The 25904-nt window shown below is 46.4% G+C and overlaps 1 protein-coding gene across 4 annotated transcripts in view; it reads left to right on the top strand.

Moving 5' to 3' along the window:
• LOC310758505 (phosphofurin acidic cluster sorting protein 2-like) overlaps positions 1-25904 on the top strand; it is a 193500-nt gene that overhangs the window by 108896 nt on the left and 58700 nt on the right. For all 4 annotated transcript variants that reach the window (XM_083605037.1, XM_083605036.1, XM_083605035.1 and 1 more), the window contains exon 2: positions 19239-19326. In XM_083605037.1, coding sequence (XP_083461163.1) covers positions 19239-19326 — 88 coding nt within the window. The remainder of the gene's footprint in view (positions 1-19238; positions 19327-25904) is intronic.

Genomic DNA, 25904 nt, shown 5'->3' with positions numbered 1-25904 from the left:
TATCTGGCTTCAACCCATCCGCTTGAAGTCTGGGAAGGGTTAACCACCAGTAGGGGGAGTCCTGCTGATGCACATCAACTAGGAACTCCCCCCGGGTCACTGATAGGGGGCGTGCCTTAGGCCCTCACCTCCATAGGCTTCGGACAGGGCCACGCCCCCCGGAATTCTTTATCGGACTACCCTACAATATGCAGGGCAGGTGATGGCGCTTCCTCCCCTCTTCCAACTACAGAACAATACCAGTGCCTAACCGCCAATACGAGGTAGGTGAAAACCAAGTGGCTGGTGCCAAATTGCCAAGTGGAAAAATTCCGACCAGGCCCCTCAACGGTGACCAACCAAGGTCCATAGCAAGGTCAAGGAATGAAAACCCTTATAGGGCAGGAGGGTGGGAAACAGGAACAGCTGGTAAGCGGCAAAAGAGGGAGATCTCCGGCTGCGCCTGCCTTAAATAGGGCAGGCCACGCCCCCAGAGCCAGCCGATTGGCTGGCCAGGGGGTGATGCGACCGGGAATTCACCCAATCGCGCAGAGGCTGGGCTCGTGAAGCCCGCAACCCCATCTCCTCTGCAGGGCGGAAGTGGCTTTGGAGGCAGCAATGCTTCTGAATGCCAGTTGCTGGATACCAAGGGATGGGAGAGTGTTCTTGTGCTTGGGTCCTGCTTGCTGGTTTCTGCCAGGCTCCTGGGATAACTCGCTGGATAGCTCAGTGGGTTAGAGCGTGGTGTTAATAATGCCAAGGCTGCAGGTTCGATCCTCATTTGGGACAGCTGCATATTCCTGCATTGTAGGGGGTCGTACTAGATGATCCTCAGTGTCCCTTCCAACTTCTGTGATTCTGTGATCTGGTTGGCTACTATGATAGGAAGATGCTGGACTAGATGGGCCATTGGCCTGATCCAGAGGAGCTCCTTTGTTCCAAAAATGTCCCAGGAAATGCTGGGACTACCTGGTACAGCCTACATCTTATCCTGAGTGTTTTTATTAATGTTTAATTGAATTGCATCACTAATATGTTTGCTGTCCCCTGAGCTTGCTTGGCAGGAAGGGTGGGATATAAATTCTTTTTTTAAAAAAAAAAATGCCTCTGATTAGGATCCTCCACTACTAGGCTTTGCTACAAAAGTCAGTCTCTCATCAAATAGCTACTTTATGCTCATAGTCTTCCCTCCAACATATGGATAGCTGTTGTAAAAGATTTTTGTGTGTCTTTCGCAAGCTGTTTTACTTAAAACAGCAGGATGCATCATTTACTTATTCCCCCAAAAAAGATTAAGTAGGGCACGTGGAAGACATTTATAGCATTATGCACTGTGTCGTGTTGGTTGATAGAGAGAGGTGTTTTGTCCTTTCTCTCCCCCCCCCCCCCATTTTTCTTTCTTGTAACTCTGGAACTGGAGGTCTCCCCGTAAAATTGATTGACACTAAGTTTGTGGCAGACAAAAGAATTCTTCACAAAACATGTAATTATGGAATTTGACGCCACATGATGTGGTGATAGCCAGTAGCCTAGTTAGTTTTAATAAGCATTAAACAAAACTCATGGAGGGTGCCTGTTGTGGGGGGCGGGAAGGAAGCTTAATTCATCTAGACTAGGGGTGTAGAGAGCTGCCTTCTCTTAGGTGTGGGATGTAATCTGCTCAGTTCCAGAGCCAAAGATGGTGGTCACCCACTTTTCTCTCTTGATTCTGTTTCTTCTTTCTCTCTCTGTGTTGTTAGACTACAACTCCCATCATCCCTGACCATTGGCCATGCTGGCTTGGGCTGATGGGACTTGGAGCCCAAGAGCACCTGGAGGGCCACAGATTGCTCATCCTTGTCTTGCAGTGGGAGTAAGTCAGTGTCTGGTCCCGCTCCTTGAACATTCCCTTTCATTTCATTGGAGAAGTATTCCTGGATCCCCGGTTCAGTTACCACCCAGGGCTAGGAGAGACCCTATTTGAAATCCTGGAGACATGCTGACATGTTGACCACATCGTGGGCCAGTGGTCTGGCTTATGAGACGTCTCCTATGCTCCTCTGATGCCGCCATGCTGCTTTTTCACTGAAGAAGTCCGAAGTGTCTGGGCAAGGACCTGTGCCTTTTATTGTCTTAACTCCTAAGCTCCTATCACTTAAAGTCTTCCATGGCACCCTAACTGGCATCTGGAGTTCTTTGAATGCTGGTTTCATTTTGCCCAGCTTAGTCCTGAGCATTACACTTAAGACGCTTAATGCGTCAATTCTCTTCTTACCAAAACTTTAGAGGCATAGTTGGCAGTCCCACTTGAGTGGGAGCCCACTTGGTATATGCATAGCCAACCCTCTTCCTTCATTCTCCTCTCTCTCCTCCACACTGTATGAAATGAGCATGGGCTGGGACAGGGATGTGCAAAAGAAAGTCGCCTCCTCTATATGCTCTTCTGGTTCCTCCTTGTTAGTTTTCCAGCTGGAGGGATAGAGGCAGAAGATGGAGAACTTGTGCCTCTCTGTCTCTCACTTGGTCCAATCTCTTGGAGCATTTCCAGTGGCACGGGGTAGGGAAGTGGGAGACGTTCGATTCAGTGTGAAGCCGAACTGAAACCCAGCCACCCTTTGAAATTCTCACTTCTTCAAATTTTGCCTCACTGGTTCTCCAGCCAAGGAATGTACTAGAGTAAAGTGCGCTTAAAAGCAAACGTACGAAGACACATCATTCCAGGGCAAATTGCATTGCATAAATGTGCATATAATACTAATACTAATTTATTATTTGTACCCCGCCTATCTGGCTGGGATTCCCCAGCCACTCTGGGCGGCTTCCAACAAAGATTAAAAATACCGTATTTTTTGCTCTATAGGGCGCACCGGACCATAGGGCGCACCTAAATTTTTTTTGGGGGGAGGGATAGCTTGCTGCTATCCACAAGCCTTCGGAGCCCGGCGGGAACTCCTGCCGGGCTCCGAAGGCTTGTGGATAGCTGCCTGAAGCCCGGGGTGCGCAGTGGGAGTTGGCGCTGCGCTCCCCGAGCTTCAAGCTACAGGCTGCTATCCGCAAGCCTTCGGAGCCCGGTGGGAACTCCCGCCGTGCTCCGAAAGCTTGCAGATAGCTGCCTGAAGCCTGGAGAGTGAGAGGGGTCGGTGTGCACCGACCCCTCTCGCTCTCCAGGCTTCAGCGAAAGCCTGCATTCGCTCCATAGGACGCACACACATTTCCCCTTCATTTTTGGAGGGGTAAAAGTGTGTCCTATAGAGCGAAAAATACCGTACATCAAAATGTCACACATTAAAAACTTCCCTGATGTCTTCTAAACGTCAGGTAGTTGTTTATATGAGGAGGAATCTGCACCAAAGTGCTATGAATTTTCACAAACTCTTAATTCACAGATCAATGCAGAAGTGTGGAGGACTGAACTTTATAATGGAAATAAAAATTGACACCTTGGACCATACCTACATTTGGCAGGGTTGGGGAGGGTGCTCATCTTATGCACCACCCAAAAAGAGTATTTGCAATTTGCTTAAAAGTTGCATGTGCCACTTTATGTGTATAGATACAAATGTTACTAAAATTTAAGTAGAAATACGGGGCATTTCACTATAGTAGGGAAGGCACTGGCCAGAGGTGACCAGTAGTGCCTGCTCAGTCCAATGTACAGGTTCTTTCTAAGTATTTGAGTTTCTTCCTTCTTAGGTTTAAACTAGACTTGGCTCAGACTTGGCTTCGGCTAGAGGAACTGTCCCCTATAAAGCAGGGCATATGGCCGAGAAGGAGAATGGGATAGAGAGTTTGCATTTTGGTGAGAGAGGCAGTACTCCTCAGGGGGCAGGATTCATCCTGTAGGCTGCTAGTTGCTGATCCTCTATTCTAAGATAAGATTATATTGAAGATGCTTTTATAGACTGCACGTTGCACATTGACATGATTTATTAACTGGCTATTGTTCATGCTGTAAGAAATCCAGGCTATAAAGTAACTAATAATGTCCAAATACCCAAGTGTGCTTTGTCTACATTACTTGTCAAAATGCTAATGTCCTTGTAAAACACCACTTTTGACTCTCGGCTAGAAGAGCCCTTTGAGTGAGGAAAAAGGACCTGATTTGAGAGTCCCCGCATCACAGTTTTTTAAAATAAAAAACATTCTGAGTTGGGCGGCTTAAGCGTTCCATGGCTCTGTTCTGCATTTCCGCACCAATTTTGGTTTATATTTTTAACTTGGGTTAGATAACTTGAGATATAATAATCCTCTCATGGGCAGGCTATCTTTGACTTGAAACCTTTTATCTTGCTAATCAGGTGACACCATATTCCAAATGTGTCAAACTAAATCAGGATTATGATTGTCAGTCTTAACTCTGATTACTTAACAGCACGGTTTTCAAATGGCTTTCCTGGGAACCCTTTGAGGTTCTTTGTTACTATCAGCTGGAGGAGCGGGCGGGGACAGAGAGACATGTAGCTAGGATTTTAGTTTTTAATTATGCAAAATAAAATTCTCCTTCTAGTTGCTCTGAAACAGCATAGAAAGGGTGGGGAGAACACCTTAAAAAGGCAGGAAAAATATAAAGGAAATAAGGGATGCTTCCAGACTTCCGCTGTTTTGTGGTGTGATTCAATCACATACTGTACTGGCAAATTTGGGGTGCACAGAGATCTTGGGCAAGTTAAATTGCAAGTTAAATTGCTAGAATATATGCAAATGGCAAAAATGACGGGGAGGCTAAGAGGCTATTCAACGCAAAAAGTAAACCAAGAATGGATTATATTTAAGGAATACCTGAAGAATTACTGTAATAGCAAAAACCTCCTAGCAGATCTTGAATGAGTCTTGCAATGTATAGATAATATATTTAAAACAAATGTTTCTATTCAATCTTTGTCCCTTTTTGTTTCTTTTATATTATTTCAGGAATTAATATGATACTGTGTAAGATATAACAAGTATGATCTAGTTTCTTTGAGAACAATTGGAAGGCTATTTTAGGTCCTTTTATGTTTTACAGTTTTTTTGTATTTTTAAATTTTCTTTTTTCTAGTATGGGATGGGATACAAACGGTAATATAGTAGATTGTTGTATAAATTTGTGAAATATGTTCAATAAAGAGGTGTGTGTGTGTGCATGTGTATGTGTATGGAAGATCTTGGGCAACAAAGCCGCTTCCTCCAAATTTCTGTTAACAAATGAGAATGACTTTGGCCACATCCACTTTCCCACATGTAGCTATTCCCCCCCCCCCAACCTTTTCTCATTGGGGCAAACCACAGTTTACTGGTTTGGGCAAACTACAGTGCCAGAGAAGAGAAAACACATAAGCTCAGACAGGTAACGCTGATCATGGCTGAACTGCTCCCCCCCCCCCACACATAATAAAGGGTAAGGGTTTTTAAAAAACCTGTTTTTCAAAGTGTCGTGGTACTTTATCAACAGCACATTGGCTCATTTTCTATTTTGGCAGTTCTTAATTCAGTGCTGACATTTGGCGTGTTTGCCGAAGCCCCCTCTCTTTCTTAACCCCCCTGCCCGCCATTCCTTCAGTGTTGCCGGGGGGTAAGTCTTGCTCAGAGATGCTTGTGAGGGAGAGGGACTGGCATCTGAGAGGAAGGGCTTGCTCGGCTTGCAAGCGAAGCTGTGGCTGCTTCAGCTGAGCTCAGAGGGATGCTGGGAGGCTCAGCCCGTTTCTGTTGTGCTTATTTTTGGCCTTCAGGTTATTTCCATGGAGGGGGGGGGTTCAAGCTTAGCAGCGAGGAATGGGTGACATTCACTTTACGGGATCCAGCTTGCGACTGCCAAACGGACTGGCATGGACGATAATATAACTGCTGTGCAAGCCCCACCGTCCACCACCCCAGATTTCGTTCGTCCTCTCTCTCCTCCAAGAAACCCACCGCTGCTTCAGGGCTTAGGAGCGGCTTCCAGTCCTCTCTCAGCCCCAGGGAAGTAAGGCTGGCAGTGGATTGCTGTTAGCTCCAATTGCAGGAAGCAGGCACCCTGCAGGGACACCGTAATGAGCATGGCAATGAGAGAGAAAGAGTGAGAGAAGCAGCGATCGCTGTGAGCAGAACAGTGAACTGATGCCAGCTTAGCTCAGCCTTCGCCAGTGTTTCCTCTGTCTGTGTCGGACTATATCCAGGATCTGCCTTTGCTGTGGAAGAAGCGATTTAGTAGAATCGGATGCATTTCTCCTCTTCTACGGCTTTGTGGTAGCTGCACACATGCTGCTTGGACAGATCTGTGTGCCCAGCTTGTTACCAATAACCCCTTTTTTTAGGGTGGGGAGAGAGAGAGAATATGTCCTCCTGTTTTCAGATTCCTGAGTGGTCTAGGCAGTCATTTCTTTCCTCTGTTCCTTACCTAAAGAGTGGCCGAAGCCAGTAAACTGCTGCCACCTTGAGGACTTTGCAGGCTAGAGGTGTGGATTATCCTGTTCATCAGACCGAAAATGAACTCTTTGCGAAGCCAGGCCTGGGTGGCAGAAGCCGTGGAAAGGGTTAGAGGGATTGGCATGTGGAGCAGGTTTGCCCAGGCCGTCAGAAATATTGGTGTTATGAGAAGTGTGGCATGTGGCTTATCTTGCTGGGATAAAATGGCAACAAGTCTAGGGACACCTTTGAAGACCAGCACATGCATTGTGGCATAAGCTTTATTGTAGGGATAGAAGAGCATTTTTTCTCACCCGCATTTGGAAGCGAACCAACCCCATTTGCACCGAATTCCCAGACTAACACATGAATGAGAGCCCGATAACCTGTCAGATTTTGCCCTTTTCTGCAGTTTGCAATATAGTGCTTGGCTCAGGAAAAAAACAAACTATCAAAATATGTAAGGAAAAGAAAGCACACGTTCAGACAAATAGGGGAAATGAGTACTTTGAGATAAATAAATGCAAATTCTTTGGCACTTTTTAAAAAAAAATGTTCACAGGTTAGTGCACAAACACGATAGAGTGGACCTTTGAATGAATGCATCCAAAATTGACGTAGACAGGAAACAGACAGATTCATCCCAAATTCTGTGGGCCAGAGTCCACTTTGTCAGATGCTTGAAGTCCTTGGTTATCAGGCGTGAGTGTGAATTATACACCTAGAAAGGAGTAGCTAGTGGGTTGGTGCTGGGACACCAGATTCCCAGTTGTAGCTTCACGGTGCCGCTTGCTGAGATGCTGTGGGGGCACAGCAGAGCATGGCAGCACTGTCTCCCCAATCCGACACTCTCATCAGCGCTCCCACACTGGAGCAATGGCCCCGCATGCTGGTAAACGACTGCAATGCTAATACTGGGAGACCAGCTCTGTAGCGCTGCACCACACCAGCAAGTATATGTCTGTTTGTGTCTCTATCTATCTATCTATCTATCTAAACTTTTAGGCACCAAGTGAAGATGTTGCTGTTCACTCAGGAATATGGCTCACAACTGGGGTCATATGGTGTTTTCATGATACCCTAGCTTGTCTTGGTGCTCATCTTGTAGAAGGACAAGGTAGAACTTGTCCCTTTTATGCCATTGCAGGATGAGCATTTTTCGTCCACGATGACTTCGTATCTTTTTGATGTATGGTGTATTTTAGATATTGTAGTATATGTGCTTTTATAACTGTAAGCCACATTGAGGCATTTTATATAATAAACATAGAATGAATGCAATAACAACGCACACGAGCATAGAGGAAAACATGGCAAAGAATGGGACATGGTTAAAAAATGTTGATCTAATAATAAACTGGGGAAGGGGGATGCAGAGAATCAGTTTTTATGTATTTTGCTCCTACTCCTTTTGAGAGGGGAAATCTCCCCCTGCCCCCTTTCCACCAAGAGCAGAGCCTCTCTGCCTCCAGGACTCTGCTTTTCTTCTTCCCTTCTCCTTTGTTGGCTTTGAACTTTCTTCTTCCCCCCAAGCATCCCTGAACAAGACTTATTAACAGCAAGATTGAAGGAATTAACAGAGAAACGAATCTCCCACCCCCTTTTTGTCACTGATAAAAAGAAGACGTAAGCCAATAGGGAGTCCATGCTGAAAAGCTGTATTTGAAATCAAAAGAAGGTTGAATACGCTATTCTTTTGACTTTAAATATTGCTTTTTAACTTTTATGTGTGGGCCCAAGGGGGGGGGGACGACAAAAATTAGTTCAGGTAGGAAGAGAGATCCAAAGAAAGCATAAATCCCTCTCCCCCTTTCCTTCAATGCTTATCACCCTAATCCTTCCATTTTCTTGTTGGGGTCCAGTTAAGGGCCAAACTAGATGATACATTCAATATGTGTATGTATTTTAACCTGTTTAATTTTTGTGGGAGGCGTGTGGATCAAGACAACACAGTGCAGTGAGGGACTTAACCCTCCCCTCCACAATTGGTGGTCCTGATGAAAATCTCCCCCCAGCTTCAGAAAGGAAACTTCCAGGGGCCTCCCAATTGAAACTTCCTTCTTGCAGTGAATAGCAGTTCTATGGGAGGTGGGTTTTTTCCTTGACTCTGTATCATGGTGACCAAGGCTATAACCCCGCTCCTCACATGGTGCAATCATGATCTTGATCTCTCCCACTCTTGCTCTTTTGATAATAAAAACCAGACATTGTTAAATGCCCGCCCACACACCCACACCATTGGTCACAATGTCTAGCGGAGCTCTAAAGATTGGTGTGCGGAAGCAGCTTCTGAACACAAAACTCATTTGTTGGGGCAGAAACAGGTCTAAATTGGAGTGCGGGTCTTTATTCACCATGCATTGCTTTCAGTGGGGTGGACTAGATAGCCCAAAGTGTGAGAAGATGCATATTTTGTATCCTTGCAAAGTGGTGCAAATGAGCACCACACCCAATTTATTTCTGCTCCTCATCCACAAGTAACTTCTTTGCCTCTTAGAAAAGTGCATATGTGTAACTTGCTGTGCTTGCCCCTGGGGTAACCCGAGAACCATGGTCCAGGTTCAGTCCAGAATCTGAAGGTGTCAGTCCGACAGGGTCAAGGCAAGACACGAGGCAGGAAACCAGGCAAGGACAGGTACAGGATCTGGCATACAGCAATGTTGCTCCCGCAACCTGGGGCGAGGTCCGACAACCTTTTATCTTTGTCGGGGTAATGGCCAGTCCTGATCCCATGGAGACTCACCTCCCTGTTTCGCCCCAAGGCGAGCACTCCTCCTGCGAGTACTCAGGTCTGTCCTTCTCTCAGACCTTAGTCTCTGCAGCTCGGGAGACGTCGGGTTGGTGGGTTACTAGACCCAGGGGCCGCCTCAGTCTCCCCTGACCAAACCGGTAGTGGAGCAGCTGTAAGTGATGGCCCAGCTGAAGGCAACGAGGTAATCCCCACATCTGGAGCCAGGGCAGGCTCAGGCCCCTGACTCGGCCCAGCTGGTGTTTGTTGCAGGGGAACCTGTGCAGACTGGGGTTCTTCAGGACCAGGTCCCAGACTTGGTACAGATGATGCCTGAGGCAAAGGATCCGGTGCAGACTGAGACTCCTCTGGTTCTGAGTCCGAGCCAGAGTCCCAGGCCATCACACCTGCTTTGCATTCATAGCCTCAAAGCTAAAGGTAGTGTGATGTACATTGCACAGGGCTCTCACTATTATATCTGGGAGCTTGAGCATGTATTGAGCATATGAACGTGCCTCCTGATGGGGGCGGATCAGCAGGAGCACATGGTATTCCTGCTCCCATGTCTGCACTGGCTTCTTTTTCTGGTTGCAAATCAATATGGTGGCTTGCAACCCAGTAAAAACCCAGGGATGGGGAACCTATGACTCTCCAGGTGTTGATGGGCTACAGCTCTTAGCATCCTTCAGCATTGGCCATATTGACAGTGACTGATGGGATTTGGAGTCCCGCAACTTTTGCAGGGCCACATCTCCCTCATCCCTGCTGTAAAAGCTTTATGTGTTTGGCTTAGGAAGGATAGTCCCACTGTTGTCTCCTCAATATCCCATTATGATACATCCGATTACCTGGGAGTTTTCTGTTAGCAGCGCCTGCACAGCACAACTTTGCATTATTTCAGTGTGTTGTAAAATCGTTTTATTTGAGCTGCCATTTGTGTGGTGTGCAGGTTTTAGATGCATTTTAATTGACTGTAAAAGCTATAAAAGAACTATTTTATAGGTTTGATCTACTGTTGCCCACTTTCAGCCTTTGGGCTGATACCTAAACACAATTCTCCCCATCTCTAGTTAGAACCTTCTTTGTTTTACTTATCCCCAAGACTGCTGTACCAAAGCCAGCCTTTGGTATCAAATTCTGCATTTTAAGAACCCCAGCTTTTGCTATACTTCTTAAAAAACATTGCTAGGCACTTATGACTATAAAGAGAATTAAAAATGCTTAATATGGTCTGTGCCTGGTGGTTTCTTAGTGGATTCTTAGAAGCTAGGGATGAGCTGAACAGAACTTTCAGAAGGGATCTTTGAGGCTCATCTCATCTCTTATTTTCCCTCTTCCATAACTACAATTCCCTCCTCAGGCAGTCTGCTGATTTAAAAACCTGGCTCTTGGAAGCACAATAAATTATTGAAAGAAAGAAATTGTTGCAGATTTGCTTAAATGCCAGAGTTAACTCTTTTGGAATTTTGGCAATTGTTTGTGTCACACTACAGGGCCGCATACACACCATATACTGTAGATTCTGGCGTATAAGACAACTTTTTAACCCCGGAAAGGAGGTTAAAAAGTCAGGGATCATCTTATACGACAGGTATGGGTGGCAGGCTCCACGCCGGGAGAAAGCTGCCCGGCGCGGAGCCGCCGCCTGCTGCCGCCGTGCAGCGTATAATACTGGGCTCATAAGACGAACCCCCAAATTGCAGCTGCCAATTTGGGGGAGTCGTCTAATACACCTAGTCGCATAATACTCCGGAATTTACGGTATTTAAAGGACACAGTTCCCCACAAAGAATCCTGGAAATTGTAGTTTATGCCTCACCAGAGCTACAGTTATCAGCACCGTTAACAAACTATCCTTCCCAGGATTCTTTGGGGGAAGTCATGTGCTTTAAATGTATGGTGGGCACACAGCCTAGGATAGATTCTGGGAAGTTGGAGGTGTGTTAGCAATTCGTAAGTAAGGGCTGCTGGCTTTTAAAGAATGTTCTTAAGGGGCTGTTGAGTCACAGTTCGTTCCCGCTGTGCTTTCAGGGCCTGTTCACACGACTGCCAAATTACAAGAATGTGGTAGAATGAACCTGTGCTAACATTAACGCCCCACCCCTGGACAGATGTTTTCTTGCACATGTATTCTACAACATGCCATTGATGAATAACAGCGTGTTAGTGGTGGATTTATTCTGCAGTGCTTCCCCAACATCACTGCATTACTGCTGCAATGCAAGGATGTTGGGGCACTCTTGTGTGATAGTGCAGCAAAAGCGGGGATGACAAACAAACCCTGGAACATTTGTAGTGTTAAAAGTTGCAGGATCTAAGCAGGAGGCTGTAGGGCACATTCTGATCGTGGAAATGAAGTTGTCTGGCCACCCAAACATTCTGCAGGTACAAGTAGGATTGAAAGCTCAATATGTGTAACTGCCCCGATAACATTATGATCGCAAATCATCATGAATGCACAACAAAAAGGATGTCTGGAAGGGCTGCTCAACATGCATAGGATTGTGCTATAAGTTTTTGTTTTTATGTCTGTATATATTACTCTTTCCAATGGATAGGGATTTGTCAAAGAACACTCCTGGTAATAGGTTTGATGATTAACTCAGTGTTGATTGCCCTATTAAAAATCAAATATGAAAATTATGATTTTAAGAAACAGTTATTTTAGAAAAAGTAATGCTGCACGTAAGGCACCGAGCTGCATTTTATAAAGCTTGCCATTAAAATTAAAATGTGTTTCCCCTGATAATTTTATGTATGAAAGCAAAATGCTGCTGGCTGCTTATGATATGAATACAACGAGCCAACATTTTTAAAATCTTGATTTAAATGACTTGGATAGATTAGGATAAATGGAAGCATTAACAGAAGTTGGCCTATATTTTACTGCATTTTAATCAGGATTTTTTCAAAAAGAGATAAATTTGTGTTATAGTTGCTCACGGGTACAAGAACAAATGGATGGGGTATCAAAGGAGTAAAAATCTTGATGAAATCTCCTTAGAAGCAACATGCAGGGAAGGAAGGGGGTCTCATTATGTTGGAAACTGAACTAAAAAACAAAACATATGAAGGATAGTGCATGATATGTAACTTTTTGGCTCGGTAACAAGTCTATTTGGGTGAGGTAGGTAGTTTCTCTTTCCACACCCTTGTCCTGGCAAATATTTCGTTGGATAATATTTGTTGTTTTTATTTTTGTTCTATATATTATGGTTTTATATTTTGATTATGTTCTGTGAACTGCCCTGAGACCTCCGGGTATAGGGCCGTATATAAATTCTATAAATAAATAATATTTGTCTTAAGTTTATTAGATACTGTTGGATTCTCATTAGCTCCAGCTGGTATGGCCAATTGTTACGAATGATGGGCGCTGTAGACCATCAACATCTGGAGGGCCAGAGGTTAGCCACCCTAAACAGGAATCACACCCTAAACAGGAATCAGAGTTGACAAATTGAAATTGACAGACCTTTAGTTAAGTCCAATTTCAATGGGTGTGTTTGAATTACTTAAGTCCAGTGATTTTGACGGATCTGCTCTGGTTATAACTAACACTGGGTACCACTAATCTTCCATCAAACCATTTGACTAGAACCAGGATCAGAGACTCGCTTGATTGGATGCCTGTTGAGACCCACACACCTACAAGGGCCTCGCTGTCATTCTCTGATGCTCCTTCTGCTCTTCCTCCCACCATCTCCACTTGTTTGCTTATCCTCTCCTAGCCTTGGCTTGATCCTGGAGCATGGGAAATAGCAAGGGAGTATGTTGGAACTAGGGACACCTCCGGACTGTCTGTATTTTGTGGGAGGGATTCGAGCGCTTATTGCAGCCTTTCTCAACCTGTGGGTCCCCAGATGTTGTTGAACTACAACTCCCATCACCCCTAGCTAGCAAGGCCAGAGCTCAGGGATGATGGGAGTTGTAGTCCAACAACATCTGGGGACCCACAGGTTGAGAAACACTGGGCCTTATCAGGAAATTCAGGAAATGATATTGTTGCAGGCACAAAGCCTGTAGATCCTGCTTCAGTATGGGACTAAAGCACGCTTTAAAAAACAAATGCATTGCAGAGCATGGAATGAATGGACGATGGACAGAAAGATGTGTAAACACCCACAAGCAAATCAGGACGAATGCTTCATCGCCGTGTAAGTGCACCATGAATAAATCGAAGTGAATGCTCAATGAAGAGGGTGTCTGGAGGAGCCTACGGTCAAGAGTGTATTTCCTTCGCCATAAAAGAGCAACCCAACAGTGGGGGAGCTTCATGCTCCAGCACCGGGGGCGGAGAGCAAGCGGGGGTGTGGCGGGCACGCGTCCCGGGGCCATGGCACGCTGCCTGCAGGGGTGTGGTGCACATACCGGGGGCGCAGCACCCAGCGTGGGGGGGGGCCCAGCCGCGATGGCACCCCACCGGGATCGTGGTGCCAGGGGCGGTGTGCTCCCCACGCCCCCCTCTTCCTCCGCCAGTGAGACCCACCTCCGTTCATCCAGAATTAAGGAGCGTCCTTTTTTAGGTGAAGGTGGCAATAGGGGTCAGAAGGGTCTGAACCTTGGCACCGTTCGGAACAGCAGCTGCTTTGCGAAAAGTGTCCTGTTGGAGCAGATCCCCAGAAAAGAGGAAAGAAGAGAGCAGTTGTTGACTGTTGGATCATTCCCTCCGTAGCTGCAACCAGCAAGAGGACAACTCCTGTGGGCTCCTCTCGTCTTTCCCTATAGATCCTGAAGCGGCAGGGGAAGGAGCTGGTGGAGGTTTGGGAATTAGTATGTGCGTATCTGTTTGCGTATGTTTAGAGATCTGTGAATACCGGTGCTCTCTTGGGACCCAGACTTTCCCTTTAGTCTCAGGGCTGGTTTATTATAGTGAGCCGAAGATCAACGAAAGCTAGTGCTCAGTAGGAATAAGAGGATTGGGGTAAAGCATTTTGCTAGAGTGTCCCAAAAGATGCATTCTCCTAATTGGCTTGTGTGGAGGGGCCTGTCGTCGTTTGCGGACTGACTAAAGAACCATAAAGGGAGTGCATATCGTAAACCCTTGAAAGTATCTATAGGACTGACGAAAACCCCATTGTAAATATAGACTTCTTAACTGGAGGGCGAAGGCTTAGGGAGCTGTAAAAGTGTGGTTGTTGTAGAAAAGAGCTTTTGGTGGCTTACATCTGCTGTAGTTGCCATTCTGCTGTGGCTCCATCACACAGCTCTCCAGGAACAGATACAATACACCAGAACTGGTTGGTCTTTTGGGGCCAAGGAGCACATTTGGAACTTTTTGGCTGTGCTGTGGGTGCCAGTCACAAAATGGCGGCTGTGGGGGCGTGGCATAATGCAAAGCAGCTGCCATGTCTTAAAGAGAAAACCTATCGGACCAGAAAATGATGGAACCATGGCTCCCCCGGGGGCAGTGGTTTAACAATCAGTCCTTCTTCCCAGGCAACTCTGGGAATTGTTGCTGTACAGGGGAAATAGGGGTCTCCTAACAACTGCCAAGCCCCCTTAATCAACTACAGTTCCCAGGATTCTTTGGGGAAGCAATGACTATTTAAAGTGGTATGATACGGCTTTAAATGTATAATGCAGATAGGGCCTTAGTCTGTAAAATGCACTAGAAAAACCCCCTACAGAGGAGGGAGGGAGAAGGAGATGTCAGCCAGTACGGCTTCTTTTCCATTGATGATTATATGCCATCTAAACACACACAATTTTTCATATGGATTCTTGGATATGTGAGTTTAACGCTAAGCTTTCTAATAGATGTGGGCTAAGAATGCACGCTAGATCTCTACTTAATGCCTTACTCAACTCATTTGAGATTTCAGGCATTCTCTTTATGACAGTCAGTCATCTTCAGCGACACTGGGAATGAATGGAGAGATTCCATGTTTTCATCTTAAAATGATTTTGCTTTCTTATTCAAGCCCTTTTAATCCCTGCGATTGCAGAAGCTGAATCTACCTGCAGTCCTGCGTTTGCTCTCCTGGAACCGAGCAAGACTTCCTCCCCTGTGATCATGTTTGGGAGTGGGCTGCAGCGGGAGGGAGGTTCCTTGCTTGTGAGTAGATGGGGTTCAAATGACCTAGGGTTCAGTGCTTTTCAAGTTTATAGAGAGAGCAGGGGTGGCCAACCATTTTCAGACCAAAGTCAAGGCCTCATTCCCTCGTGGATAATCTTTTGGGTGCAGAGTATCAGTGGTGGACAGGGCTAGAGACAAAAGTGTGTGGAGCGACAAACATGGCTCTTAATCTCAGTGCAGCAGATTGCATTCTAGCCTTGTAAACGTTAGAGGTTTCTTACACACAGTCCTCTATATCCAGGCAAGCAAAAGCCATTATTATAGATCAAAATTTCATTCTAGCCACGAAAAGGCATTGAAGGAGAGAGACTTGGAGACTGTGACTTGGAGAGAGGAGCTGTGCCTTGGGGAGGGGGGGTGGCCATGGGGGAAGTCCCAAGGGCCAGGTAGAGAGGTCTTGGGGACCACATTTGGGGTCTCCCACCCCTGAAGTAGAACAATAAAGACAAGCAAAGAAGTGGGTGCTCATGGTGAATGCCACCCACTTAGGATGATCCCTAATTTGGTGAAACAGGGCCAAGCCCCCAGAAGTGCGTAGCTCACAGGTGAAAATAGATCCATACTTGTGACACCCCATTTCCAATATTAAGATTCATTATCCGCTGCCCCCAATAGTATACACAGCAAGATGCTCAGCTCTACCTTCTGAGTGTTTTCTACAATAGCTTCTCTTCCACTGACTTAAAAGCCAAGAGGGCATTTGTTTTTCTATAGTTTCCCATTTTGTCCAGGCTGGGAAATGGTTAACAGCTGACTGTTGTGAAGGGAGGAGCAAAGTGCTAGCATGTAAAGAGCACAAATGTCATTCGTCATTAAGCTGACAGATGACCACCCAAATATGACCAGTGTGTGAAATGTAGGGATGGGCGAATCGGTCAACTTTGCGTTCTCTCGGTTTCTCCCTTTTCAAATCCTAAGTTCCGTTTCCCACATTTGCACATCAGTTTGTAAGTGTTTAAAAAAACAAGTTCTCATGAAAATTCAGCAGCATTTTGGTGTTTATTTCTCCTAACGGGCACATGATTGTGTGCAGTCTTGCTTCATGTATTTTGGAAAGCAATTTCCTCTTCTTCAATGAAGTTTTGCATTCTCCTTTCACTTGCTTCGTACATCTTCCTCTCTCCACCTTTCTGCCAGCCCCAGTTGATAGTGGAAAGCTGATAAACTTGCCAGTGTCAACCAACCCCAGAAAGATGGTTTATTTTTACCCCATCATCGGGAATTAGAAATTCTTTGCCAAGGTGACCTAAACTCTATGCAAAGAAGACCTGAGTTTTGTGATGATGCGTTTTGTACATACTTGCAGACCTCCTCCAATGTCTTCATTAGTGTGCCTAAATGTGAGTGTTGTATCCATGAATGGTAGGCATCGGGGTCCGTGCCAGCCTGCTCCCAGCATCCCCTTATGCACCCCCCCATATTGTGTCCCTTATCATCCCCACCTTGAACTGGACTTTATCAAAGTTTTCCCCCCTGAAAATCCAAGTATGTCGTGTCTGGCAGATCACCCCATGTTGTTGTTTAGTCGTTTAGTCGTGTCCGACTCTTCGTGACTCCATGGACCAGAGCACGCCAGGCACTCCTGTCTTCCACTGCCTCCTGCAGTTTGGTCAAACTCATGCTGGTAGCTTCGAGAACACTGTCCAACCATCTCGTCCTCTGTCGTCCCCTTCTCCTAGTACCCTCCATCTTTCCCAACATCAGGGTCTTTTCCAGGGAGTCTTCTCTTCTCATGAGGTGGCCAAAGTATTGGAGCCTCAGCTTCAGGATCTGTCCTTCCAGTGAGCACTCAGGGCTGATTTCCTTCAGAATGGAGAGGTTTGATCTTCTTGCAGTCCATGGGACTCTCAAGGGTCTCCTCCAGCACCATAATTCAAAAGCATCCATTCTTCGGCGGTCATCGTTCTTTATGGTCCAGCTCTCACTTCCATACATCACTACTGGGAAAACCAGAGCTTTAACTATACGGACCTTTGTTGGCAAGGTGATGTGCTAATTGACACTCTTGAAGAACTATAAAAGGTCTGATCAATTCAGACCTCTGGCAGGGGGGATTTGTCTTTTCTTTGGCATCCCACTCAGTAGACAAGGAAAGTGGAGGGTGGAAAGAGAAAGAGAGAGAATAGAGTGATCCCACCCACTACAGGCTCTGGCCAGCATGCATCCTCAGATAGAAAAGAGGCTTCCTTCTCCTGCCACAAACTGCGGAAATCCGACTCACACACCACTCTGGATTCTGAGGCTCACATGTTTACAAACCTGCCTTGATGAGTATTATTGGCTATGGCTATCGGGAAATCTTCAAGCATATGCTTGTTTGTTTTTAAAAAGAAGGTTCAGTATCTAATAGCAGCTGCCAAAATATTTTTTGGCACGACTTTGGAAGGACTCTAAAGTGCCAGATGTTAAAAACACGGTTAAGATGTGGGGTGTTGTGTGTTTGTGTGTGTGTTTGTGGAGAAAGTAACCAATTATATTAAACTGAGAGAGGCCAGAATTTCTACAGATGCCTGCCAAGTAAAATGACTCTTGGGTATATAGTCTTGGTTCTCTGCTGGGTTGGTGGGGAAAATGATCCAGAAATTGGTCTTTGCTTTCTGTTGCTGAAGGACTCTTGGACTACTAGAGTTCTTGAGAACTCTGCAGATTAAAGGGCTAGAAATAATAATAATAATAATAATAATAATAATAATAGTTGAAGATGCTGAATATTATGGTGACAAGTGTTATTTTCCACCCTACCTGTGCAGTACCAAATTTCACACATGGCTCTACCTGAACTTTCGAGGTGCGTTGCATAGGACAGTTGCCCCATGTCACTTAAATCTACCCATCTGGAGTTAATGCACAGCTACATCTGGACCACTCCTGTCCCCGTACTGATGCCAGCAAAAAGGATGCTGGTGGTGCAGATGCAGGGAGTGGGATTCTTCCATCCGCTTTTTACAATGGCGACATTTAGTGCTGCCCAGGTGCCGTGTGCTGTATCGATCCCTGTATACTCCCCTTTCCCCCGCAGCTGCTCCTAGTGCCATCTCAATATTACAAAACTGTCGGTATCATGAAACTGGTCCTAGCATGTTAAGCAAGTATGTGGAATTCGTACATAATCTGGATCTTCTCTTCCTGATGGTATTAGGAACAGTTTTCTTTTTCCTATGGGCATCTGGTTGGCCACTGTGAGAACAGGATGCTAGACGAGATGGGCTGTTGGCCTGATCCAGTACAGCTCCTCTTATGTTCTGAAAAACCAGAAAGAGATGATGGGTCATATTTTATACTTAATGCAACCAGTTTCTATTTCTCCAACCTGTATTGGTTTTCTTTCTTCCCCTCATCTTGAATGCCTACAATATGATGTACGTGTATTTTTGTTTGATTCGTTTTAAAAATAAATCATGATGCGCAAGAGGGGGGTTGGCATTTCCCTCTACTCTCCCCAGTTCACGTAGTGCAGTTGGATCAGGGAGAATTGGGCCAAGGGATGCTTGCAAATCCAAGGCAGAACAAAACTTGGGGGAGCCAGCATGATTGGACAAACAATCCAAGAGATTCATGGACTTGCTTGCCAGCTTGGGCTGCCAGCTCATCACTCAGCTCCTGTGTCTCTAGCGTCAGATAGGAGCACTGATAATCCATCGTAAAGAGCAGTTGCTTTTTTGCATCACGTGGTTAAAATGCAACTTGTAAATAAGCAGTGTGAATTTATTTTATTTTATTTTTGGTTATGTGAAGTTGAGGGCAGGGTTGCTTTGAACCGGGTCATTTCTATCCAAGCAACGGCAGGGTTAGCTGAGATGTCTGAGCGAAGAGCTGGCCGTGGCTCCTGCTGGGCAGGGATCTCTGCTCCACATGCCCTGCAACTTCCTGTCGGCGCATAATCCCCCTTAATCCTGCTTTGGCTCTGTTAATTTCCCTCCTTTCCTCTTTTTCCGATCCGCTTTCTCCGTGGCGGAGCACGGCTTCGCCCTCTTCCTCCGCCGGGCAGGCAGCTGCGGGAGCAGCGGTGGCCTGCCGACCTTCCAGGCTGTCTCCAAAGCGCCTCGTACCATGCGGCAGGGGCCCTGGGATGGTGGTGCCTGAATGTGTCCCATTCTCTCTGTCTTACAGGCTGTGCAGTCTCCGCCTGAAGAAGCTGACCGTGCTGAGGGAACTGGACAAGGAGCTCAGCTCTGTGCTCATTGCTGTGAAGATCCAGGTAAGCCGCTGATCTCGTGTCCTCAGGTATCTCTGCTTATGCGACAGGTGCCTCTCTTTGCCGTCTCGCTCCTACCGCCTCTCCATCTTCAAGCTGTTGCTTCTTTCCATTGTGCCAGACATCTAGCCCCTGGCCTTTACATGGGGGCTACTTCTTGCTTGTTTTCTGCAAGACTTTTTTTAAAAATAGAGATGGAGGGAGGGCACCGCCCTCCATGTCTCTGTACATTGGCCTTTGACTTCTAGGAAACAGCGAGTGTGATAAATGTGTTAGAGCTGACAGGCTGCTATAGAATGGCGAGATTGTTTAGGAAGGGCCCAGAAGGGCAAAGCGTCCTCCTCCTCTGTGCAAAACTTTGTTTACGAGCTCGTGGACTTCCCTAAATTGCTCTGCTGTTGCTTCATTCTTTTTATTTTGAGAAAATAGCTCATCTCGTTTACCTTAAGGCGAGGGAGGGGGGAGGGCTATTCTCTCGAACATGGAAACTAAGAAAGTGGGACCAGCCTTTTGTACCCTGTAAGTCAAGGATAGGGAGCCTGTGGCCTTCCAGTGGTTGTGGGACTCCAACTCCCATTTGTGCCAGCCAGCATGGTCAATGGTAAGGGATGATTGGGGTTAGAGTCCGGGAACAGCTGGATTGACAGGTTTCCATCTTTCCCCTGGCTTCCTATGTTCTAGGAGTTAAATGGAAGTCTAGGGTCTGTTTGGATCTGGGTTTGTGGTCTGTCCTCCCTGGTATGGCTGTATCTTGTTGATTTCCAGTCCCTCAGCTGGAAAAAAAGCCCCACAGCTTTCTTTTTCTAGCATCCGTCGAACAAAGATTTGCCAAAAATACATAAATTGAACAATCAGATGAATGGAATTAAGCGCGCCAACAGAATTATGCAGATTCATGCGACCCATTTCTGTCTCAAAACTCAGAGTAGAGTTCTGCACCAGGAAACCAATCCCCATAAGGCCGTCTTGCCAGGAATCGCTGGGATTGTGGCCTCGTTGTGCTCCAGGGTAGGCACCCGCAGAGCACAAATCTCCCTATCTTGGGCCTGCCTCAAATGCTGGACCAAGGGACCGCCTCGTAAAGCAAAGAAGCCATCTTGTAAATGAGACAAACTGCCGTTTTTAATGAAATATTTGCCTATCGCAAGGGAGGCCTTGCATTTTGAACTTTGGAAATGCTGTCAGGGGCGCTTCAGCCTTCTGTGTTTTCTGCTTTTCTTGGATCCCTTCCACCTGGGGATTTTGAATGTGCTGTTCTTGTCCCTTGGGGCTCATAACCTTCTAGGAGTAAAGAAATATATGACGTGCATTACAAGGATATATGGGTACAGTCTCTGAAAGGGGAGCTACCCCGCAGCGCCAGAATGCAGCAGCTATTTCGTAGCCGTCAAGCACTTAGCACACAATGGGATAGAAGGAGGAGGAGAGTTTTTGTTTAAGTATTTATTTAACAATTTTTATGTACTGCTTGATTGCAAGAAAACTTTTAAATTTTTAAGAAATGTGTTAAAATTATCAGTAGAAACAATTAACACAGGTATTTGAAAATGTTCAGGAATGATTTAAATTAACAGTAGCGAAAAAGAAATAAAGGGCCTGTAACTTGTACGTGTCTCGGTAGGCTTTCCTAAAGAAAAGTGCTTTGTGCGGGCAGCAGAAAAAGTTCAGCGCCTGCCTCATGTCAATAGGCAAGGAGTTCCAAAGTCAGATGAGTGGGGGTATAAGTAATACATCATCATCATCATCATCATCATCATCATCATCATCATTTATTTATACCCCGCCCATCTGGCTGGGTTTCCCCAGCCACTCTGGGCGGCTTCCAATATTAAAATACAGTAATCATCATCATTCTGCAGAAAGTATTGAATAAGAACTTTGCTAAATGCGGCGCCAGAAGTAAAAAGATGAACCTACTCTGCATCTTATAGTTTTGAGACATGTACTTGCATATGTGCTTAAAACTGAAATGTTTGAATGAGCAAACATGTATTTAAGCAGACACATGTCATAACAGACCAGCCTTCCCCAACCAACTACCCTTTAGGTGTTGCTGGGTGACAACTCTCATCGGACCCAGCCAGCATAGGTTGTCATCCCAACAGCATCTGAAGGGCAGTAAGGGACAGCTGATATAGGCAAAATCCAGGGAGCCACAGTTGTCTGAAGCTCCCTGTCGAGTGCACACTTGGTGACAAAGCGAAATTTGTGGCTAGAATTTCTAGCGGTGCTTGGAGTACAGGGGGCGGCAGAGTGGACCCTTCTCCTTTTCTGACAGCTCCTTAGCTCTCGTTTTTAGAAGACTATATTGGGCACTGTTTGGCTAAAGTTGAGGACAATCAGGGCATGTGATGGTGATGTCATGAACAGATCTCTTCTTTGCCCTCCCCTTCTAAAATGAATGCATTGTTCGTAGGAAGGAGGGGGAAATCTCCTGGATCTCTCTAATAATGATTTGTGCCCAGGTAGTAGATAGTTATTGTAATAATAGCCCTTTTGAGCAGGGTGGGTGGGTGCGTGGGCAGAAGGCGGGTCTCGGTCTACTGCTAGATTTCTGGGCATTGTGCAAAAGATCAGCAAAGATCTCTTTAATGTTCCCAACGAAATGATTGCTCCCATCCCCTTCAACGTAGACTGCTGAAATGAAGGAAACTTGAGCTAACCAGGCATGGTTGCTGCCTTTTTCTGCGGAAGCCCAGTGAACTCAGGCCAGTAAATCCCTGTGCTAGCAGCATCCTGCTATTTAATTTAAAATGTGTGGCTTTTGCACCAGGCCCCAGTTGTTGGATCTCTGGGTTTTAGAAAAACAGAGTAGATCCTGCAAGCCTGAAATCTGCCCGCCCCTGCCACAGAAGAGCTTTTCAGAAAAGCTGCCTTATACCGGAACCACTCATTGTCCATTGAGCCTAGTGTTGTCAGCTCTGACTGGCAAGAACTCCCCAGGTTCTCAGGACATTGTATCTCCTTCCACCCAATCCTCCCCCCGCCCCCCAGTGTCACCCACTGAGCTGCAGCTCCCTCCCTTTCTTGCACGCCTGTTGGCAAATCCTTTCAAGTTGAAGAGAACTTGTGGTTTGTTCTGAAAGGCATTATCTCCCGACCCCTATCCCCAAGTCTTTCCAGACTGCCAGTGTTCCCTTCCTAGTGAATGTGTCAAGAGAAGTATGGTTGTATTGAAAGAAGAAAGTGGGAGAGCTCAGTCAGTAGAGCATGAGGTTGATAATCTCATGGTTATGGGTTCAAGCCCCATGTTGGGCAAAAAAAGGGGTTGGACTAGATTATCCTTGTGGTCCCTGCCAACTCTATGGTTCTATGATTCTATATTGCTGAGCAGACATATTTGGATCCTTACCTCAGTATGTAGCAAGACTCTGTCTTCCTCTAGCCAAGGTTTGTTTTGTTTTGTTTATTTAACTGCTTGCTTACTTATTTATTTTGTAAACCACTTGCTCAGAAAATAAATTCTCTAAGCAATGTATAAGTGCGTGTTTATGTGTGTGTATACACACATAACCTTGGGTTACAGACGCTTCAGGTTGCGTTTTTTTGGGCTGCGGACTGCTGAAACCCGGAAGTACCGGAATGGGTTACTTCCGGCTTTCGGCGATTGCGCTTTGCACATGTGCAGACACGCCGAATTGCAACCCGCGCGTGCGCAGACACACCGCTGCCGGTTGTGGACGCTGCCGGTTGCGAACATGCATCCCGCACGGATCATGTTCGCAACCCGAGCGTCCACTGTACACCAAATATACATAAAACCATAATTAAAATCACAATAAAATCAATAAAATGTTGGAAACAAATGTTAGCTAAATCAATAGGCTTTCTGAAACGGAAAAGTTTCCAGTGAGCATTAGAGCAGCGAAGGTGCCTGCCGAATGTCAATTCCCCGATCCGCTGACCTTCTCCCTCATTCTGCAGCAAGCGGAGCAGAGCAAGATGGGTGCATAAATTCCTTTGATGGAAATAAAGGCCTCGCCACCCCTCCCTCTCCCAGCTTCCTGGCTGTGCCCTTCTTGTGCTCTTGTCAGCTGTTTCGTAAAGCCGCTGATGCTCCCGACAGCAGGCAGGGGCGAAGGGCCGGCGAGAGCTTTGCGTCCTGCCCGGGCGTTTCTGTGCACTGCAGTCATTAGGATTTAAATCCGGGATTAGTAGCCGAAGCTGGTGTGTGTTTTAAAGTCGCCCCGGGGCCTGGTCTTCACATGCATATCGAGGGTTGTCCGAATGGCACGTCCAAATGGGAGCCACAGGGAGGCATGGTGCGCAGAGTGTGTGACACCCACACGCCCCGCATTGGATGGAGACGTTTCATAGCCATGCTTGGAAATCTATGCGTTGTGCATAAGGCCCAGCCTCAAAGAAAACTAGTGAGACTCTAATATGGCAGGTTGTGGTGTAGGTTTGTCGGAACAACCATGTTTATTGAGTCAAATTCAGCCGTGATATGGGGCAGAAAATTTTCTAGTGCTTTATTTTTCTGCAGAAAAATTGCTGGCTGCAAAGAATTGGCAAGCTTGGCAGTTTCAGAGTTTTTAGCTTTGTTTACCAACTACAAGGTGGTTTTAAATCATACGTACTAAATTAGATCATTCTCTAGGGTAGGGCTTAGGAACTTGTGGCCCTCCAGATGTTCTTGACCTACAACTCCCAGCAGCCCTGATCAGCATTGGGAGCTGTAGTTTGGAGGTGGTTGAGGGATGGATGGCGGCTAACGGATTGAGGTTGAATCCTGACAAGACAAAAGTACTGTTGGGGGGGCGGGGGGCGGGGGTGGAGGACTCCCTGGTCCTGAATGGGATAACTGTGCTCCTGAAGGACCAGGTGCACAGCCTGGGAGTCATTTTCGTCTCACAGCTGTACATGGAGGCACAGGTCAATTCCGTGTCCAGGGCAGCTGTCTACCAACTCCATCTGGTACGCAGGTTACAACTCTGTAACATGCAGAAAATAGCATTATTGGAGAAACCAAAGACTGGAACTGAGGGAAGTCGGGGGGTGGGGGGAGGAAAAATGGGGGGGGAATAAGGATATGTTTTTGGAAAATATGTTTTGTTATAACTTTGAATTAAAAAAATTTAAAAAGAGGCGGGAAAACATCTGGTACGCAGGTTAAGACCCTACCTCCCCTTAGACTGTCCCGCCAGAGTGGTGCATGCTCTAGTTATCTCCCGCTTGGACTACTGCAATGTGCTCTACGTGGGGCTACCTATGAAGGTGACCCAGAAACTACAACTAATCCAGAATGCGGCAGCTAGACTAGTGACTGGGAGTGGCCACCAAGACCACATAGCACCGGTCCTGAAAGACCTACATTGGCTCCCAGTACGTTTCTGAGCAAAATTCAAATTGTTGCTGCTAACCTTTAAAGCCCTAAGTGGCCTTGGCCTTCATTATACCTGAAGGAGTGTCTCCACCCCCATCGTTCTACCCGGACACTGAGGTCTAGCTCCGAGGGCCTTCTGGTGGTTCCCTCCCTGTGACAAGTGAGGTTACAGGGAACCAGGCAGAGGGCCTTCTCAGTTGTGACGCCCACCCTGTGGAATGCCCTCCCATCAGATATCAAGGAAATACAGTCGTACCTCCGTTTACATAACCCTCTGGTTACGTAAACTTCAGAATGCATGCGCAACAAACCTGGAAGTATTTTACCGGGTTTTGCCATGCGTGCATGCATAGAAACGGTCCTCAGGTTGCGGAAACCTCGGGATCCTACCGAACCTCCGGAATGGATCCCGTCAACAACCAGAGGTACTACTATAAACAGCTATCTGACTTTTAGAAGACGTCTGAAGGCAACCCTGCTTAGGGAAGTTTTTAATGTTGGATGTTTTATTGTGTTTTTAATATTCGGTTGGGGGCCGCCCAGAGTGGCTGGGGAAACCCAGCCAGATAGGTGGGGTATAAATAATAAATTATTATTATTATTATTATTATTATTATTATTATTATTATCATCATCATCATCATCATCATCATCATCAATGACAACACCTGGAGGGTCAGATGTCCTAGATTATAGCCAGCATCATTTAACAATGAGGCGTGCTTTTAATGATGGAGTGCAGTTTTTTTTTAAAGTGGGTTCCACTTAAAAGAAAGCTAGGTCACAGTGCGAAAGGGGACACAGGAGTTTGTGGAGGGTGTGAGGGGAAAATAAATACTAGAGTGGATAGAAAGCATGTCACTTCCTCTCTGCAGTCCCCCATTACTTCACCTCTCCCCCAGTCTCCTATATCACTCCCCTTGCCCCACTCAGAGGCGTAGGAAGGGGTGTGTGGTGGCTGTGGCCTGCCCCGGGTGTCATGACTGAGGGGGGTGACAAAATGGCAGGCAAGTGGGCAGCACACCTCACGCTCGGCGGCGGCAGCTCTTTTGACCTGGTGGCAGAGAGCAGCTCTCCTCAGCCTTGGCAAGGCACACCCGGCCACATCAGCTCTCTTGCCAGGTCATGTTTGAACTGCGGTGAATGGGAGGGCACCCTTCACCCCCTGGCCCCCTTGAGAGTCCGCCCGCCCTGGGCAGCGTGGACATGTGCTTCACCGCTGGACCTGCTATCTTTATGGTCACTCTACTTTCTG

This window comes from Podarcis filfolensis, assembly GCF_964270895.1.
Source record: "Podarcis filfolensis genome assembly, chromosome: 3".
Taxonomy (NCBI): Eukaryota; Metazoa; Chordata; class Lepidosauria; order Squamata; family Lacertidae; genus Podarcis; species Podarcis filfolensis.
Note: the sequence above shows the minus strand (reverse complement) of the source record. Positions and strands in the feature narration are given on the sequence as shown.